General features: G+C 32.6%; 1 protein-coding gene across 2 annotated transcripts in view; it reads right to left on the bottom strand.

Moving 5' to 3' along the window:
• RCAN1 (regulator of calcineurin 1) overlaps positions 1 to 12,833 on the bottom strand; it is a 44,611-nt gene extending 31,778 nt beyond the window's left edge. For both annotated transcript variants that reach the window (XM_064704203.1, XM_064704185.1), the window contains exon 1: positions 12,564 to 12,833. In XM_064704203.1, the coding sequence (XP_064560273.1) occupies positions 12,564 to 12,827 (264 nt within the window). In that variant the 5' untranslated portion in view covers positions 12,828 to 12,833. The remainder of the gene's footprint in view (positions 1 to 12,563) is intronic.
• Positions 12,834 to 19,992: the final 7,159 nt, after the last annotated feature.

A 19,992-nucleotide genomic window follows, 5' to 3' on the forward strand; every position in this document is an offset into this window, starting at 1 on the left:
GCTGTGTTTGCAGCTGGTGCCGCTCTCCAGGGTGTTTCTGAGGAACCTCATTAACTCCTGCAACAGCAATGCTCAGTCACAGGAAAAGCTGTGCTGAGTGCTCAGCCCTCAGCAAACACCACTGTGGCCCTCTGAGCAGCTGAGCTTTACCATTCTTTCCAGCAGAACTGGGTTCTGATTACATACTCCTCTTTAAATACTCCTCTTTAAATACTCCTCTTTAAATTCTCCTCTTTAAATACTCCTCTTTAAATACTCCTCTTTAAACTCGCAGTGTTTTCCTGTGCCCAAGTGTTCTCCACAGGAACAGCCTGGCCATGGCTGAGAGCCCCTTGTAGCAGGCACACTTGCACCAACTCTATTTCAGATTTTAAGCACCACAAACCAATCACTCCTCAAAGTGATCTGATCCAACAGCCTCTACCTTGATAGTGTCTGAAGGCAGCTCAGAAAATCCCAGCTGGCATTTCCAACCTGCCCAGCAGAGCAAGGAAAGAGCTGAAATTGCATTTCCAGTTCCACTTTCTGCAACCCCAACGTCCCAGCAGGGCTGAAATGCCAAATTACAGAGTCCAAATCGGCATTTGCAAGGCAAAGCCTAAGCAGGACAGGCAGCAACAAAGGGAGACTCAAACAACTGGGGGGGAGAGAGATTAAACAATAATTTCCAAATACATGAAATAAATACAGTCAGAGCTCTCTGCTCAATAGTGAATTTGCGTCCCACATCCAATCTATTTTAAAAAATAAAGATCCTTCACTTTCAGGCTGGCACATGAAAATCTTGCAGCATTTCTTTGCTCATGGTGACTGTGTTTAAGTTTTGGATGCAGCTCTTTTCCCCAAACCCTCCTGGTCTGTCACGCTGGGTTTTGTTCTCCTCTCCCTCACAGGATCCTTTCCCTTGGCCTGAGTTGATCCTTGGGCAGATTTTAAGGATAAATATCATGGTGATTAAACCAAACCAGCACCAAACACTGAACTGGGGCACTTTAAGCCAGGCTTAGCCCAGGACAGGGTGACACAGAAGGAGGATTTAACTCGAATTTTCAATTTACTGAGTGATCCCCACCTCATTCCTGCCATTCCACCTGCTCCTCCCAGAACCAAGCATTTGTTACATTTATTTCTTCAGGAGTTTTTTACATTTTACCTTTCCCAGCATCATTCCTTACCAAGGCATGGGAAAGATGGATTTACCACAAATAACTGCGGGAGCTGATGCACAGTGAGAAATGAACACCTCCCAAAACCAGCATTGCTTTCCCAACCCAAAGTGGTCCCTAAATAGCAGCAAAACACCTCAGGGATGGGCAAAAACACCCCAGGTGGGGCAAAAACACCCCAGGGGGGGCAAAAACACCTCAGGGATGGGCAAAAACACCTCAGGTGGGGCAAAAACACCTCAGGGGGGGCAAAAACACCTCAGGGGGGGCAAAAACACCTCAGGGATGGGCAAAAACACCTCAGGGATGGGCAAAAACACCTCAGGTGGGGCAAAAACACCTCAGGGGGGGCAAAAACACCTCAGGGGGGGCAAAAACACCTCAGGTGGGGCAAAAACACCTCAGGGATGGGCAAAAACACCCCAGGTGGGGCAAAAACACCTCAGGGATGGGCAAAAACACCTCAGGGGGGGCAAAAACACCTCAGGTGGGGCAAAAACGCCTCAGGGATGGGCAAAAATACCCCAGGGATGGGCAAAAACACCTCAGGTGGGGCAAAAACACCTCAGGGGGGGAAAAACACCTCAGGGATGGGCAAAAACACCTCAGGGGGGGCAAAAACACCTCAGGTGGGGCAAAAACACCTCAGGGGGGGCAAAAACACCTCAGGGATGGGCAGAAATACCCCCGGTTGGGCAAAAACAGCTCAGGGGGGGCAAAAACACCTCAGGTGGGGCAAAAACGCCTCAGGGGGGCAAAAACACCCCAGGGGGGGCAAAAACACCTCAGGGATGGGCAAAACACCTCAGGTGGGGCAAAAACACCTCGGGGGGGCAAAAACACCTCAGGGATGGGCAAAAACACCTCAGGGATGGGGAAAACACCCCAGGTGGGGCAAAAACACCTCAGGTGGGGCAAAAACACCTCAGGTGGGGCAAAAACACCTCAGGGGGTGCAAAAACACCTCAGGTGGGGCAAAAACACCTCAGGGGGGGCAAAAACACCTCAGGGGGGGCAAAAATGCCTCAGGGATGGGCAAAAACTCCTCAGGGGGGCAAAAACACCTCAGGGATGGAGAAAACACCTCAGTGGGGCAAAACCACCTCAGGGGGGGCAAAAACACCTCAGGTGGGGCAAAAACACCTCAGGAGGGGCAAAAACACCTCAGGTGGGGCAAAAACACCTCAGGGATGGGCAAAAACACCTCAGGTGGGGCAAAAACACCTCAGGGGGCAAAAACACCTCAGGGATGGGCAAAAACACCTCAGGTGGGGCAAAAACACCTCAGGGATGGGCAAAAACACCTCAGGGGGGGCAAAAACACCTCAGGTGGGGCAAAAACACCTCAGGGATGGGCAAAAACACCCCAGGGGGGGCAAAAACACCTCAGGGGGGCAAAAACACCCCAGGTGGGGCAAAAACACCTCAGGGATGGGCAAAAACACCTCAGGGGGGGCAAAAACACCTCAGGCGGGGCAAAAACACCTCGGGGGGGCAGAAAACACCCCAGGGGGGGCAAAAACACCCCGGGGGGGGCAAAAACACCTCAGGGATGGGCAAAAACACCTCAGGGATGGGCAAAAACACCTCAGGGATGGAGAAAACACCCAGGTGGGGCAAAAACACCTCAGGTGGGGCAAAAACACCTCAGGGGGGGCAAAAACACCTCAGGGGGGGCAAAAACACCTCAGGAATTCCCACTGATTCCCCCTCCTAAAATTCTGCTTCAGAAATTTATTTATTTCAGATATTTATTAAATATCACAACCTGCAAGAAATGGACATTTTAGTTCTTATTTTCTATGTCCATAGTTTTGGACATTTTAATACCCTTTTTTCAATCTTATTGTTTCTTCCACAGCATGGACATTTTCATTCTTATTTTCTGTTCCATATTATTTTGAATTTTAGTTCATTTCTTTTTCCATAGTATTGGACATTTTAATTCTTATTTCATCACCTTTTTCCACAGTAACCGAAATTTTAGTTCTGATTTTTTTTTTCCACAGCAATGGACATTTTAATTCTTATTTTCTGTGTCCATAATAATGGAAATGTTAATTCTTATTTCATCTTCTTTTTCCACAGTAACAAATTTTAATTCTTATTTTCTGTGTCCATAATAATGGATATTTTAATTCTTATGTCATCTTCTATTTCCACAATAATAGAAATTTTACTTCTTATTTTCTATTTCCACAGCAAGGGACATTTTAACTCTTATTTTCTATGTCCATAGTAATGGACATTTTAATTCTTATTTCATCTTCTTTTTCCACAGTAATGAACATTTTAATTATTATTTTCTACTTCCATAGCAATGGACATTTTAATTCTTATTTCCTATGTCCATAATACTGGAAATTTTAGTTCTTATTTCATATTCTTTTTCCACAACAACGGAAATTTCAGTTCTAATGTTTTAATTCCATTGTAATGGACATTTTAATTCTTATTTCATCTTTTTTTTTTTTTTCCACAGTGGGAAAAATGGGACAATGAAACCCCACAGACCCCATTGACCATCCCATGTTCAATATCAGCACCCCAAATATTTTGGGACAATGATTTCCACACTTTAATTATGCATCACACCCACAAAAAAAATTAAATTCTATTTTAGAGCTCTGTCTCAAGTTCAGTTTCACTGAGCACAGCCCATATTTCAATTATTGCCAGCACATTTCTGTATTTTATGAGGGGAGAAAGAGCAAAAGGTAAAACCCCAATGAAAAAAACCCAAATGGCCACTGAGAAAGTGCTGAATAAATAAAGAAATAAAGATACAAAATAATTAATACCCAGAATTAACCAAACCCAGAAATTAACCAAACCGCAAAATTAACCAAACTCCAGAATTAATTAACATCCATAACCAACTCAGAATTAACCAAACTCCAGAATTAATTAACCGAACTCCAGAATTAATTAACCAAAGCCCAGAATTAATTAACCAAACTCCAGAATTAACCAAACTCCAGAATTAACCAAACCCAGAATTAACCAAACCCAGAATTAACCAAACTCCAGAATTAATTAACCAAACCCCAGAATTAATTAATCAAACTCCAGAATTAACCAAACCCCAGAATTAATTAACCAAACTCCAGAATTAACCAAACGCCAGAATTAATTAACCAAAGCCCAGAATTAACCAAACCCCAGAATTAATTAACCAAACCCAGAATTAATTAACCAAACTCCAGAATTAACCAAACCCCAGAATTAATTAACCAAACTCCAGAATTAATTAACCAAAGTCCAGAATTAACCAAACTCCAGAATTAACCAAACTCCAGAATTAACCAACCCAGAAATAATTAACGAAAGCCGAATTCACCAACCGAATTAACCAAACCCAGAATTAATTAACCAAAGCCCAGAATTAATTAACCAAAGCCCAGAATTAAACTCAATGCACAAATCTCCAGAATTAACCAAACTCCAGAATTAATTAACCAAACCCTAGAATTAACCAAACTCCAGAATTAACCAAACTCCAGAATTAATTAACCAAACTCCAGAATTAACCAAAGTCAAATAAAACCCAACCAAAGCAAATAAAAACCAACCCAGAATAATTAAAAATTATAAACGCTGTCACAATTCAATATATGCATTTGCTTCATTGTTTTTTAATTATTTCCTTCATCTTTAGTTGTCCTGACCTTCAGTTAAAACATCAAATATTACTAATTAATAATCCATATTATTTATGAATTTATCAAAAAACCTGAATAAACCACTGAATTAACTGTGCAATAAACTGTCACAGAATTCAATTTTTGGTGCTAAAATGATTTTATTTTATCCTGCTCTGCGTGGGACAGCTCAGTGACTGCTGATAATAATCAATAAAAAATAAATTTCAAAGTGACTGCTGATAATAATAAATAAAAAATGCCCAGATGTGCATTTTGGAACATTTTGGTTCATCTTGGGTGCAGCCCAAGGAGGCTTTAAAAAATTATTTATTATTATGCATCCATGGAGGCTTAAAAAAAAAATTTATTAAAAGATTTATTACATTTTATTTTAATAAACTATTAAAATTTATGATTAAATTATTAAAATTCTTATACTACTATAATATAATAATATTATATACATAATATATAATTATATATATAATTGTATATATAATATATTATATAATATATAATATAAAAATATATAATGTTAGTTATGTGGTGTCATATTAATTTATCACTAAATTATTATTTCGTCTTTATTATTTAAATAAATAAGGCTAAATAATAAATATTATTTTTAATAAATTTAATATATAAATCCCTAAATAATAATTATAATATATAATGTATAAATAATATTATTTATATAATATACATTAATATTTTTATATATTATATATTTTATATTATAATCTATTTAATATAAATCAGCATCATTTATTTTATAGTTATTAAATATTTATCTCATTTTTATATTTAATAATATATAAATAATAATAATACATAAATAATATTCTAATTTTTATAAAATTTATAAATAATATTATTTCTATATTATAAATAATAGAAATAAATTTTTTTAATATAAATCCCTGCTTCATTTTTAATTCTGTTCCAGCTCAGCCTTCCCAGGGATTCCACAACATTTTCCTCAATTTCCCTTTGGTTTTCCAGGAAAATGAAATTGTGAATTTTGGGAATTTTCCCTCCACACTCTGAGCTCTGGATAGCAGGAAAATCTTTATTTTTTCATATTTCCAACAATATTTTTATCTCCAATATTTAAATCTCCAACCTCAAACCCATTCATGGCAATTTTCCAACACTGCTTTTCTATATTTGAAATTTTATTCTATTTTTGGTATTTTTGAGGCACCCAACAACCACCTTGTGCAGCAAGAGTTCTTCAAATATTTAAATATTATCAAATATTTAAATATTATAGTATTTAAATATATTGAAATTTAAATATTTAAATATTATTAAATTTAATATATAATATATTATATTATATATTAAATATATTTAAATATTTAAATATTATATTAGATATCAATATGATGTATTGATAAAATTTAAATATTTAAATATTATTAAATTTAATATATAATATATTATATATTAAATATATTAAAATATTTAAATATTATATCAGATATCAATATGATGTATTTCCATTTTTATTTTTACCTATAAAAGTTAGTTTGAAGTACTGATCAGCCAAAAAATGGTAAAAAATTGACCAAAAAAAAAAGGGGTTAAAACATCCAAAAAAACCCCAGGAATGGGGAAAAATTTGAATGAAATTCTGATTTTTGGATCTAAAAATCGGCAAAAATATTCCCAAATACCCAAAAAAAATTGCAAAAATTTCTGAGGATTTCAAGGAGTGGATTTGTGCCACAGAAATAATTGTGCCACAGAAATAATTAATTAATAATTAATTAATAATTCATCATTTTGGAGATAGAAGGTCCAAGTTATTTTATTTTTTTTTTTTTGGCAGAGAAAGAATGAAAAGCTTCAAAATAGATGCAGGTGCCAATAATTGATTTTATATTCATTTTATATTCATTTTATATTTTATATGAGGGAAACTTTGCCAAAATCAGGGCTGTGGTCACAAAAATCGATAAATGTAAAATCACTTTATTTTTTATTTATTTTTATTGAAATCTGCTTTGAAACTGGTTGGGTTTCAATCCAAGGAGCTTCAGAAAGGGGAAGGAAAAGGATTCCAGGGCAGGAAGAGATGAGCAGGAAATTCAGATTATTCAATGGTTCCTCAATATTTCCATTTTATTTCCATATTATTTCTTTCTTCAATATTTCCTTAATATTTCCTCAATATTTCTTCAATATTTCCTTAATATTTCCTCAATATTTCCATATTATTTCTTCAATATTTCCTCAATATTTCTTCAATATTTCCATATTATTTCTTCAATATTTGCTTAATATTCCCTTACTATTTCTTCAATATTTCTTCAATATTTCCTCAATATTTCTTCAATATTTCCTCAATATTTCCTCAATATTTCCTCAATATTTCTTCAATATTTCCTCAATATTTCCTTTATATTTCTTCAATATTTCTTCAATATTTCTTCAATATTTCCATATTATTTCTTCAATATTTCCTCAATATTCCCTTTTTATTTCTTCAATATTTCCTTTATATTTCTTCAATATTTCCTCAATATCTCTTCAATATTTCAATATATCCTCAATATTTCCCTAATATTTCTTCAATATTTCCATATTATTTCTTCAATATTTCCTTTATATTTCCTTATTAGTTCTTCCATATTTCTTCATTACTTCTTCAATATTTCTTCAATATTTCCTTAATGTTTCCTTTATATTTCTTCAATATTTCCTCAACGTTTCCTCAACATTTCCTTAATATTTCTTCAATAGTTCTTCAATATTTCTTTAATATTTCTTCAACATTTCCTCAATATTTCTTCAGTATTTCCATATTATTTCTTCAATTATTTCCAAATTATTTCTTCAATATTTCTTCAATATTTGCTTAATATTCCCTTACTATTTCCTCAATATTTCCTCAACATTTCCATATTATTTCTTCAATATTTCTTCAATATTTCCTCAATATTTCTTCAATATTTCCTCAATATTTCCTTTATATTTCCTCAATATTTCTTCAATATTTGCTTAATATTCCCTTTTTATTTCTTCAATATTTCCTCAATATTTCCATATATCCACAATATTTCCCTAATATTTCTTCAATATTTCTTCAATATTTCTTCAATATTTCCTTTATATTTCTTCAATATTTCCTTAATATTTCTTCAATATTTCCTTTATATTTCCTTTATATTTCTTCAATATTTCCTCAATATTTCTTCAATATTCCCTTTATATTTCTTCAATATATCCTCAACATTTCTTCAATATTTCTTCAATATATCCTCAATATTTCCCTAATATTTCCTCAATATTTCCTCAACATTTCCTCAACAATTTGTGCTGCTCTTGGCCCTCAGTGAAGGGAAATGCAAACTGGATTTGGGTTTTTTTTGTTGAGATTGGGATTCAATGTGAGAGATGGGATTTTTTATTTATTAGTTTTTATTTATATCACAGTTATTATAATTATTTCTATTTGAAACTGTGAGTTTTACAGTATTTTATTTCCATAAATTAAAAATGGAGCTGTATTTTTATAAGGGTTTTAATGATAAATTGTTTAATTAAGAAATGATATTAAGGGGAAATGGAAACTGGATTTGGGTTTTTTTTTTTGTTAAGGTTGGGATTAAATGTGAGAAATGGGATTTTTTATTTATTTGTTTTTATTTCTATTACAGTTATTACATTATAATTATTTATATATAAAACCATTAGTTTTATAGTATTTTATTTTCATTAATTACAAATGCAATTTGGTTTTTTTTATAAGGGTTTTAATGATAAATTGTTTAATTAAGAAATGATATTTAAATTATTTTTACTTTTAACTTGATTACTAACTACTTGTGGTTTGTAATGTGGATTTTCTTATTTAATTACACAATATTACTTATGAAGAAGGATTAGTTTGGGTTTTAAAACCTTTCTCTTGTTTTATATATTTATATATATTTATATATATTTATATGTATTTTTATATATTTATATATATTTATATATATTTATATGTATTTTTATATACTTATATATATTTATATATACTTATATTTATATGTCATCTATATTAATATATCATATATATTTATATATAAATATATATAATGTATATTTTTATATATATCATTATCTATGAAAACTTATTTAAACTAGATTAAACTTTGACACATCCCTGGGGATGAGGATGGATCTGAGAGCACAAATTCCACCAAAAAATGGAATATCACATGAAAAGGATGGAAAACCACAAAAACCTAATTGGCAATTATTTCCTGATCCATTTTCTGAAATAAATGAGTACCCAGGAACAGAGTTTTTAAAATAAAACCCATCTGGGTGCTGGGTGATTTTTGAGTGGTTTTGGGGTGATTTTAGGGGTCTATTTTGGGGGAGCATTTTCTGGGATTTTTTCAATTTTTCACGTCATTTTTGGGGCATTTTCTGGTATTTTTGGGGATTTTTTTTTCAATTTTTGGGGCCTATTTTGGGGTAATTTGGGTGGATTTCTTGGGGTGTATTTTTTTTAATATTTTGGTGGCATTTTTTGAGATTTTTCCCCAATTTTTTGGGAGAATTTTGGAGTATTTTGGCCGTATTTCTGGGTAATATTTGGGGTATTTTATTTTTTTTTACATTTTTTGGGGTGTTTTTTGAGTATTTCTGGGTGGTATTTTTGGGTAATATTTGCGGTAATTTTGTGGATTTGTTTTGATTTTTGGGGGTATTTTTGGGTGTATTATTGGAGTATATTTTGTGGTTATTTTTTTTAAATTTTTTATTTTTTTTCTGTTATTTTGGGTGCTGGGTGAAAAAAGAATTGCAATTCCTCAAGCCCACACTCAACACTGAAGTTACAGATCCAAAGTGAAAAACAAGTTCAGAAAATCCCAATTTTTTCCACATTTGCCAAGGTGAAGATCAGAAGAAATTATATAAAAATAGATATATTTGATCTGTGGTAATTTCCTGTACTTCAATAAAAAGCAAAAATCCAGAATTTAAGGAATTCCTAACTGTGATTTGGATAACTCCATAGGAAGTGCTTGGGTAAATTGAATTTTTTTACTCTGGAAGGTTTTGGGGTTGGTATTAACAAACTGGGCATGAAGAATTTTTATTTCTTCTGAGAATAAATTGGCATTTAACAAAATTAACAGGAAGGGCAGGTTCAAAGCATTTATTGGATCAACCCTCCTGAAATAGGGCAATCCAGGATTATTGAGGGGAGGGGGAAAATCCCATTTCAATGGAGAAAAAATTCCAATTCAATGGAGAGAAAAAAATCCCATTTAAATGGAGAGAAAAAATTCCCATTTAAATGGAGAGAAAAATTCCCATTTAAATGGAGAGAAAAAATTCCCATTAAACTGCAGAGAAAAATTCCCATTTAAATGGAGAGAAAAATTCCCATTTCAATGGAGAGAAAAAATTCCCATTTCAATGGAGAGAAAAAATCCCATTTAAATGGAGAGAAAAATTCCCATTTAAATGGAGAGAAAAATTCCCATTTAAATGGAGGGAAAAAATTCCCATTTCAATGGAGAGAAAAATTCCCATTTAAATGGAGAGAAAAAATTCCCATTTAAATGGAGAGAAAAATTCCCATTTAAATGGAGAGAAAAAAATTCCCATTTAAATGGAGAGAAAAATTCCCATTTCAATGGAGAGAAAAATTCCCATTTAAATGGAGAGAAAAAATTCCCATTAAACTGCAGAGAAAAATTCCCATTTAAATGGAGAGAAAAATTCCCATTTCAATGGAGAGAAAAAATCCCATTTAAACTGCAGAGAAAAAATTCCCATTTAAATGGAGAAAAAAATCCCATTTCAATGGAGAGAAAAATTCCCATTTAAATGGAGAGAAAAATTCCCATTTAAATGGAGAAAAAAATTCCCATTTAACTGCAGAGAAAAAATTCCCATTTAAATGGAGAGAAAAAATTCCCATTTAAATGGAGAGAAAAATTCCCATTTAAATGGAGAGAAAAAATTCCCATTTAAATGGAGAGAAAAAATTCCCATTTAAATGGAGAAAAAATTCCCATTTCAATGGAGAGAAAAAATTCCCATTTAAATGGAGAGAAAAAATTCCCATTTAAATGGAGAGAAAAAATTCCCATTTAACTGCAGGGAAAAAATTCCCATTTAAATGGAGATAAAAATCCCATTTAAATGGAGAGAAAAAATCCCATTTAAATGGAGAAAAAAATCCCATTTAAATGGAGGGAAAAAATTCCCATTTAAATGGAGAGAAAAAATTCCCATTTAAATGGAGAGAAAAAATTCCCATTTAAAATGGAGAGAAAAATTCCCATTTAAATGGAGAGTAAAATTCCCATTTAAGTGCAGGGAAAGAGTTTTAGGAGTGTTACACCTGCTGGGAAAAGCAGAGTGTTCACAGAGGGAACCAACCAAAAACAGCAAAATTCAGAATATTCCCAAACACTGTGTGAGGACCCTTGATCAGCACCAAATTCCACAGCTCTGCTGCACAAGTTGGCATTTTCTGGGCACATTTTGCACCAAACCAAAGGAATTTTCGAAAATTTCACCCCCTGACCAAGATGACAACTCCAAAATCTGGGATTCAGCCTCAGGGCCTCGTTTCCCTCTCTGCACCTTCCTGATATCTGGGCAACAAAATAAATTAAATTGTGGCTTCCTAAAAATGTCATTTATTTCCAGCTTTCAAGAGTTATCAGCTCTTGCCAGCTCTGTCACTGGATAAAATGAAGCTGAATTATGTATTTCAGTGCTGAAACACACCTAAACTGATTTTTCATCTATCAAAATCTGTGTGCACCTACCTTCCAAGGACCCTACCTGCCTTCCTTTTGAGTTTTGTGTCATTTCTAAAACTTGGAGACCTTTCCTCCCACCTGCAGACAGATATTGATTCAAGTTCAAGGCAGTTCTCCCACTCTTCACCTTAGAAATGTAATTTATGCAGGATCTGGGCATGGTGAAGAAAACACAGTTTGTGCTGAGATGATGAGACTCAAATTCATTTGTGATCACTGCCCCACCTTCCATTTGTCACCACTGCCCCACCTTCCATTTGTCACCACTGCCCCACCTTCCATTTGTCACCACTGCCCCACCTTTCAACCCCATTACGTTTAACTCAAATCTGTTTCAAAACCAAGCACCTCCTCCAGCATGAAAGGGTTTGACGGCAAAAAACAAGGAAAAAAGAATAAAACCACAACATCGGGTGCATCAAATACAACCTTAAGCACAAAGCTCAGGCCAGGGGGGTGCAGGGATATTTGATTTCATTTCTGTTTCACGCAGTTTCACCCTGAAGGAATCAAAGGAATGAAGGTAGAACAGCTGTAGGTGATGAAAGTCCCGGGGTATCACCGAGGTTTGGGCACCACGGAGTGCCAGCTGTGCCCACCTTGTGCCCAGCCCAGAGCACTCAGTGCCACCTCCAGGGCACACCTGCAGGGATGGGCACTGCAAAGCTCCCTGGGCAGCCCCTGCCAAGGCCTGAGCTCCCTTTCCATGGGCAAATTGCTGCTGCTGTCCCAGCTGAGCCTGCCCTGGCCCAGCCTGAGGCCGCTCCCGGAGCCGAGCCCGGCCCCTGCTGGCTCCACCCTCGGAGCGGGCTCAGCTCAGCCCGGCTCGGCACCGAGGGGACGGGCGGGACACGCAGCCAAGCCTCGCCCCTCATTCCCCGCTCCCCGGAGGTTTCTCTCCCCCCAGAGAAGCGCACAGCCCCGGCCCCGCAGCCCGCGCCCCCCTCCCGGCTCCCGGCCCGCCTCACCCGGCACGGGCCGTCCTGGAAGACGCGCGGGTCCAGGTTGCAGGCGATGGTGGCGGTGGGCAGATCGCGGAGCGCCACCGCCTCCATCTCGCGGTCAACGAAGCTCCACTCCGCGTCCGCCTCCTCTTCCTCCTCCTCCCCTTCCTCCTCGTCTTCCCCGGGCGGCAGCGGCTGCTGGAGCGGCGGCTCCTCCATGGCCGGAGGGGAGCGGAGGCGGCAGCAGCGACGTCGCGAAGGCGGCTTCTCCCACCCCCCGCCCGCCATCTTGCTTCCTTCGCCCCCGCCCCGCAGCAGCCAATCGGAAGCCGCCGCCGCGCCCACCCTGGGCCGTGTCAGCCAATCGGAAGCCGCCGCCCCTGCGGCAACAGGTGGGGCGTGAGGCCGCGTCCGCCATGTTGGGCGAGGGCAGCGCCGTGAGGGAGCGGCTGAGCTCCCACCCACAAAATAAACTATATATGTATAAAATATACTATATTTACCGTCTGTACTGTATATTTAGTATATATTGTGTATGTAATACACGTACCCACTATATATAATATATTCTAGCTGAAAATTTACCATATACCATATTATTTACCATATAAAATACCATATATTGTTATAATACCATATATTAATATAATATACCATATATATTATAATTATACTACCATATATATTTTAATATCATACATTATTATACCTTATCTAATTTACCATATCATTTTCCATATAATATACCATGTATATATATCCTATAGTGTATGTATTGCCTTTATAACATTTTGCTATATTATGTGTAATATAATATAAAAAAATATGCTGTATATACTATGCTGTATGCCTATGTGGTATATATCTAATATACAGTATATAATACATAAAAAGGTGCTTTATGTAACAATACACTCCTTGTATGTGGGAATATAAATAACATAGTGTATATAATACCTATAAAATTTGCTGTATCTAATAATATACTGTATGTATATAAATATATATTTATATAAAAATTGCTGTATATAATGCTATATTATGGCTAGAAAGACATGAGCTCCATGTCCCATGCCTGGAAGTGTTCAAGGCCAGGTTGGATGGTCTATAACATAAATACTAAATATTTATATAAAATGCCACATGAATATTAAAATTCCTCACTCAAAGACTTACAAATCAGCTGAAAATTGCCACTGTGTGTTATAATTCACTAATCTGCCTTGGTGGGCTTGGCTGGTTAGTCTGACTTAAGAGACCTGGGCAAATATTTTTATTATATTTTCAATATAATGTGCCTGTATCTATATAAAATATCTTCTATAACATTACCCTTCAGTTTATTTTTATATATAATTAGCACCGCCTTCCAGGGGAAGGCCCAAGCTTCAAAGGTCACAGAGTTTTATGAAGTTATTGCTTTTCATGAAGTTACTGGTTTTTATGAAGTTTTTTATTAAGTTATTTACAAGAAGTTATTTTTATGAAGTTATTGTTTCTGAAGTTATTTTTATGAAGTTATTGTTTATGAAGTTACTTTATAGTGAATTTTTATTTTTTTTCTGAAGGTATTGTGAGCCCTAAGGTGGAGAGCAAAAAAAGGAATTTCCCGCAATGTTTGGGGCCAAAAAAGGAATTTCCTGCAATGTTTGGGCCAAAAAAAGGAATTTCCCGCAACGTTTGGGGCCAAAAAAAAGAAATTTCCCGCAATGTTTGGGGCCAAAAAAAGGAATTTCCGCAATGTTTGGGGCAAAAAAGAATTTGGGAATTTGGGAAAAAAATTTCCGCAAATTTTGGGCCAAAAAAGGAATTTCCCGCAATGTTTGGGGCCAAAAAAAAGGAATTTCCCGCAATGTTTGGGGCCAAAAAAAGGAATTTCCCGCAATGTTTGGGGCCAAAAAAGGGAATTTTCCTGCAATGTTTGGGGCCAAAAAAAAGGAATTTCCCGCAATGTTTGGGGCCAAAATAGGAATTTCCCGCAATGTTTGGGGCCAAAAAAAGGAATTTCCCGCAGTGTTTGGGCCAAAAAAAGGAATTTCCCGCAATGTTTGGGGCCAAAAAAAGGAATTTCCCGCAATGTTTGGGGCCAAAAAAAAGGAATTTCCCGCAATGTTTGGGGCCAAAAAAAAGGAATTTGGAAATTCATTCATTTTGGGCCAAAAAAAGGAATTTCCCGCAATGTTTGCGCCAAAAAAAAGGAATTTCCCGCAATGTTTGGGGCCAAAAAAAAGGAATTTCCCGCAATGTTTGGGGCCAAAAAAAGGAATTTCCCGCAATGTTTGGGGCCAAAAAAGAACGAATGTTTCCACAAAAGAACAATGTTTGGGGCCAAAAAAAGGAAATTTCCCGCAATGTTTGGGCCAAAAAGAATTTGGAAATTTTCATGTTTGGGCCAAAAAAGGAATTTCCCCCAATGTTTGGGGTCCAAAAAAGGAATTTCCGCAGTGTTTGGGGCCAAAAAAAGGGAATTTCCTGCAATGTTGGGGCCAAAAAAAAGGAATTTTCCTGCAATGTTTGGGGCCAAAAAAAGGAATTTCCTGCAATGTTTGGGGCCAAAAAAGGGAATTTCCTGCAATGTTTGGGACCAAAAAAGGGAATTTTCCCGCAATGTTTTGGGCCAAAAAAAGGAATTTCCCGCAATGTTTGGGGCCAAAAAAAAGAAATTTCCTGCAATGTTTGGGCCAAAAAAAAGGAATTTCCCGCAGTGTTTGGGCCAAAAAAGGAATTTCCCGCAATGTTTGGGCCAAAAAAAAGGAATTTCCTGCAATGTTTGGGGCCAAAATAGGAATTTCCTGCAATGTTTGGGCCAAAAAAAAGGAATTTCCCGCAATGTTTGGGGCCAAAAAAGGGAATTTCCTGCAATGTTTGGGGCCAAAAAAAAGGAATTTTCCCGCAATGTTTTGGGCCAAAAAAGGAATTTGACAATGTTTCATTGGGCCAAAAAGGAATTTCCCGCAATGTTTGGGGCCAAAAAAAGGAATTTCCCGCAATGTTTGGGGCCAAAAAAGGGAATTTCCTGCAATGTTTGGGGCCGGTTTGAGTGCAAGTGAGGGTGATTAACGCTAATGATTGTGAAAAACGCCAATCACTTGTTTTTAAAATTTTAAATTTTAATAGTAATAAAATGGTTATAAAAAGAGTAACACAATTAGAGTAATGACAATTTGGACAAATTGAATTAGCACGATATGAGACAATAAATACAAAGAGTTGTGGATGTCTGGGTACTTTTTCTGAGCATCACAAGCCCGAAAAAGGCCCCACGTTAACAGAGGATTAACCCTTAAAAACAATAACCTGTTGCATATTCACACACCTCATCCATGATGCATAAATTCCATTCAAACACAGGATTCTGGCTGGGCAGTGTCAGCTCCGTCCTCTGAATCTTGATGAAGGAAAAAGTTCATTTCTTGTGATAACGGAGCAATAAATTCTTTTTCTGTGAAAGATTCAGGTGTCCTGTGGCTGTTACCTCACTGCCAGTCCTTTATTTAACAAAAATATCTTACATAGCATCGTTTGTATTTTAACATTTTATGACCTAAAACTATATTTAACACACTGCTTAAGAGAATTAATACAACATTACTTTCTAACACAACACATATAATATTTATTGGAATCGTAGCGAAAAGCCAATCAGAAAATCCATGCATTTCTCACATGATTAACGCTGATAATTAACGCTGATAATTAACGCTGATAATTAACGCTGATGATTAACGCTGATAATTAAGGCTGATGATTAACGCTGGTGGTTTCCCGCAGGAAAGGGACTCGCTGTGCTGACACCTCCATCTGGCGGCCCAAAAAAACACCTTGGACACGGACAGGCGGCTGCCTGCAATGGAATGGAATAAAATAAAATAGAATAAAATAAAATAAAATAAAATATAAAATACAATCAAATAAAATGAAATTTTAAAATGGAATTAAATATAAAAATTAAATGAAATAAAATGAAACTAAATGAAATAAAATAAAATAAAAAAATATAAAATAGAATCAAATGAAATGAAAATAAAATGAAATTTAATATAAATAGAATGAATATAAAGAAATAATTTAATACATTTAATTTAATATAAATAAAAATTTAAATTAAATTAAATTTAAATAAAATATAAGTAAAATGAATATAAATATATATAATATATATATAATATATATAATAACAATATATAATATTATATATTATATAATATATATATTTATATAAATATAAATAAATAAAATCAATACAAATAGAATGAAATTTAAAAATGAAATGAAATATAAAATAAAAATTAAAATGAAATAAAATATAAAATTTAAATGAAATAAAATGAAACTAAATGAAATAAAATAAAAAACGAAATAGAATAAAATAAAATAAAATAAAATAAAATAAAATAAAATAAAATAAAACATAAAATAGAATCAAAAGAAATGAAAATAAAATGAATATAAATAAATAATTTAATAAATTTAATTTGAATAAAAATTTAAATTTAAATTAAATTAAATTTCAATTTAATATAAATAAAATGAATATAAATAAATAATTTAATAAATTTAATTTGAATAAAAATTTAAATTTAAATTAAATTAAATTTCAATTTAATATAAATAAAATGAATATAAATATATATAATATATATAATATATAATAACAATATATAATATTATATATTATATAATATATATATTTATATAAATATAAATAAATAAAATCAATACAAATAGAATGAAATTTAAAAACGAAATGAAATAGAAAATAAAATTTTAAAATGGAATTAAATATAAAAATTAAATGAAATAAAATGAAACTAAATAAAATAAAATAAAATAGAACAAAATAAAATTAAATAAAATAGAATAAAATTAAATTAAATAAAATAAAATAGAATAAAATTAAATTAAATTAAATTAAATATAAAATAGAATCAAATGAAATGAAAATAAAATGAAATTTAATATAAATAGAATGAATATAAAGAAATAATTTAATACATTTAATTTAATATAAATAAAAATTTAAATTAAATTAAATTTAAATAAAATATAAGTAAAATGAATATAAATATATATAATAATATATATAATATATAATAATATATTATATATATATTTATATAAATATAAATATAAATAAATAAAATAAAATTAATACAAATAAAATGAAATTTAAAAATGAAATGAAATAGAAAATAAAATTTTAAAATGGAATTAAATATAAAAATTAAATGAAATAAAATGAAACTAAATGAAATAAAATAAAATAATAAAATTAAATAAAAAACGAAATAAAATAAAATGGAATAAAATAGAATAAAATACAATGAAATATAAAATACAATTCAAAAATGAATTGAAATATAAAATAAAATAATAAAATAAAATTAAGAATGAAAGAAAAGAAAAGAAAATAAGAAAATTAAATTTAAAATAAAATAAAATAAATAGAATAAAATATAAAATATAAAATATAAAATATAAAATATAAAATATAAAATATAAAATATAAAATATAAAATATAAAATATAAAATATAAAATGAAATGAAGTAAAATAGAATGAAATGAAATAAAATGAAAGGAAATGAAAAAACTAAAATAGAATAAAATTAAATTAAATTAAATATAAAATAGAATAAAATAAAATGAAATTTTAAAATGAAATATAAAATAAAATTAAAAAATGAAATATAAAATAGAATAAAATAAAGTAAAAAATTAAATAAAATATGAAATAAAAAAATAAAATATGAAATAAAATAAAATAAATAGAATAAAATATAAAATATAAAATCTAATAAAGTAAAATAGAATGAAATTAAATAGAATAAAAGAAAAGGAAATAAAATAGAAAATCAAATATATAAAATGAAATTAAACAAAACAGAATAAAATATAATACCAAATAAAAATATAATGAAATAAAATGAAATTTGAAAACAAAATAGAATAAAATATAATATCACATAAAAATATAATGACATAATATTTTTTTATTATATAATATGTTCTGTTTTCAAATGAAATTTGAAAACAGAATAAAAGAAAAGGAAATAAAATATCAAATCAAATAGAATATAAAATGAAATTAAACAAAATAGAATAAAATATAATGTCAAATAAAAATATAATGAAATAAAATTAAAATAAAAAAACAAAATGGAATTCAATAGAATTAAATAAAATACAAAATAAAATAGAATAAAATTAAATGAAATAGAATAGAATAGAATAGAATAGAATAGAATAGAATAGAATAGAATAGAAGGAAAAAATAAAATAAAATATATAAAATATAAAATGAAATGAAAGGTAATATAACATAATATATTATGATATGATATGATATACATAATGAAATAAAGTGAAATTTTAAAAAATAGAATAAAATACAATATAATATAAAAAATATATTAAAATGAAATGAAGTAAAATAGGAAAAAAATAAATCAAATAAAACAGAATAAAATAAAAGGAAATAAAATCTAAAATTAAATTTAAAATTAAATTATAAAATAAAATTCCAAGCCTCACCGCCCTTTCCATGGGATTTTGTTCTAAAATCCAACCTGAACCTTTCGTTTGTGCATTTTTGCTTTAAAAAGTCACGAGATATTTTCGGCCAATGCAGCTGCAAGTGGTGAACGTAAATGGTGAATGCCTTGCATGCTGTTGATAAAAACACCAGCAAATATTAACATAGTGATCTATTCAAAAATAAAATTAAAATTAAAATATTCAAAAATAAAATTAAATAAAATTTAAAAAAAAAAAAAAAAGGAGAAAATCTGGTGAACATTTTCCACCTGAAATCTGACGTTCCACAGAATTCAAAAAATTCAGAAGCAAAACCTGGCAGCAGGAGATTCGTGTCCCTGCCGGCTGTGTTGTTCCAAGATGAACATTTTCCTTGGAGAGAGGTCGGGACCAGGTGTGGAACCGCTTCCAGCAGCTTTAGGAGGGAAAAGCTGAGAAAAACATCCTGAGATGTTTCCAGGGCTGGATGGGCTCAGCTGAGCACCAAGAATAGTGAGGAGAGGCTCCAGCTTGTGATAAATAGGATTCGTGCTGATAAAAAATTGAAACAGTAATCAATATTGATACAGTAATTAATATTTGAGAAAAATAAAACAGTTAATAGTTAAAAGTTGTAATGGGAAAGGAGGGGCTCCACCCACCCCCCCTTCCCAGCAGATGCTCTCAAGGACCACAGGAAAGAAGCTGAAGATACTAAAATGACCAAGAACCCGGTTGGGTCCCAGAAAATGCTAATTATAAGGGATTTATTGCTTTGATATGCAGATGCAGTGATAGGTTAGTCTTGGCTCCCATTGTACTGGCTTGGTGTCCGGTTTTGGGCTGTTTGGATGGCCTGGAAAGGCCCGGGGTGGCCTTGGGGCAGCCGCGTTTCAAAGGAACAGAAGAGGCTTCAGTTCTTTTCTCGGTCTCGGTGT

This window comes from Zonotrichia leucophrys, chromosome 1, assembly GCF_028769735.1.
Source record: "Zonotrichia leucophrys gambelii isolate GWCS_2022_RI chromosome 1, RI_Zleu_2.0, whole genome shotgun sequence".
In the NCBI taxonomy this organism is placed as follows: Eukaryota; Metazoa; Chordata; class Aves; order Passeriformes; family Passerellidae; genus Zonotrichia; species Zonotrichia leucophrys.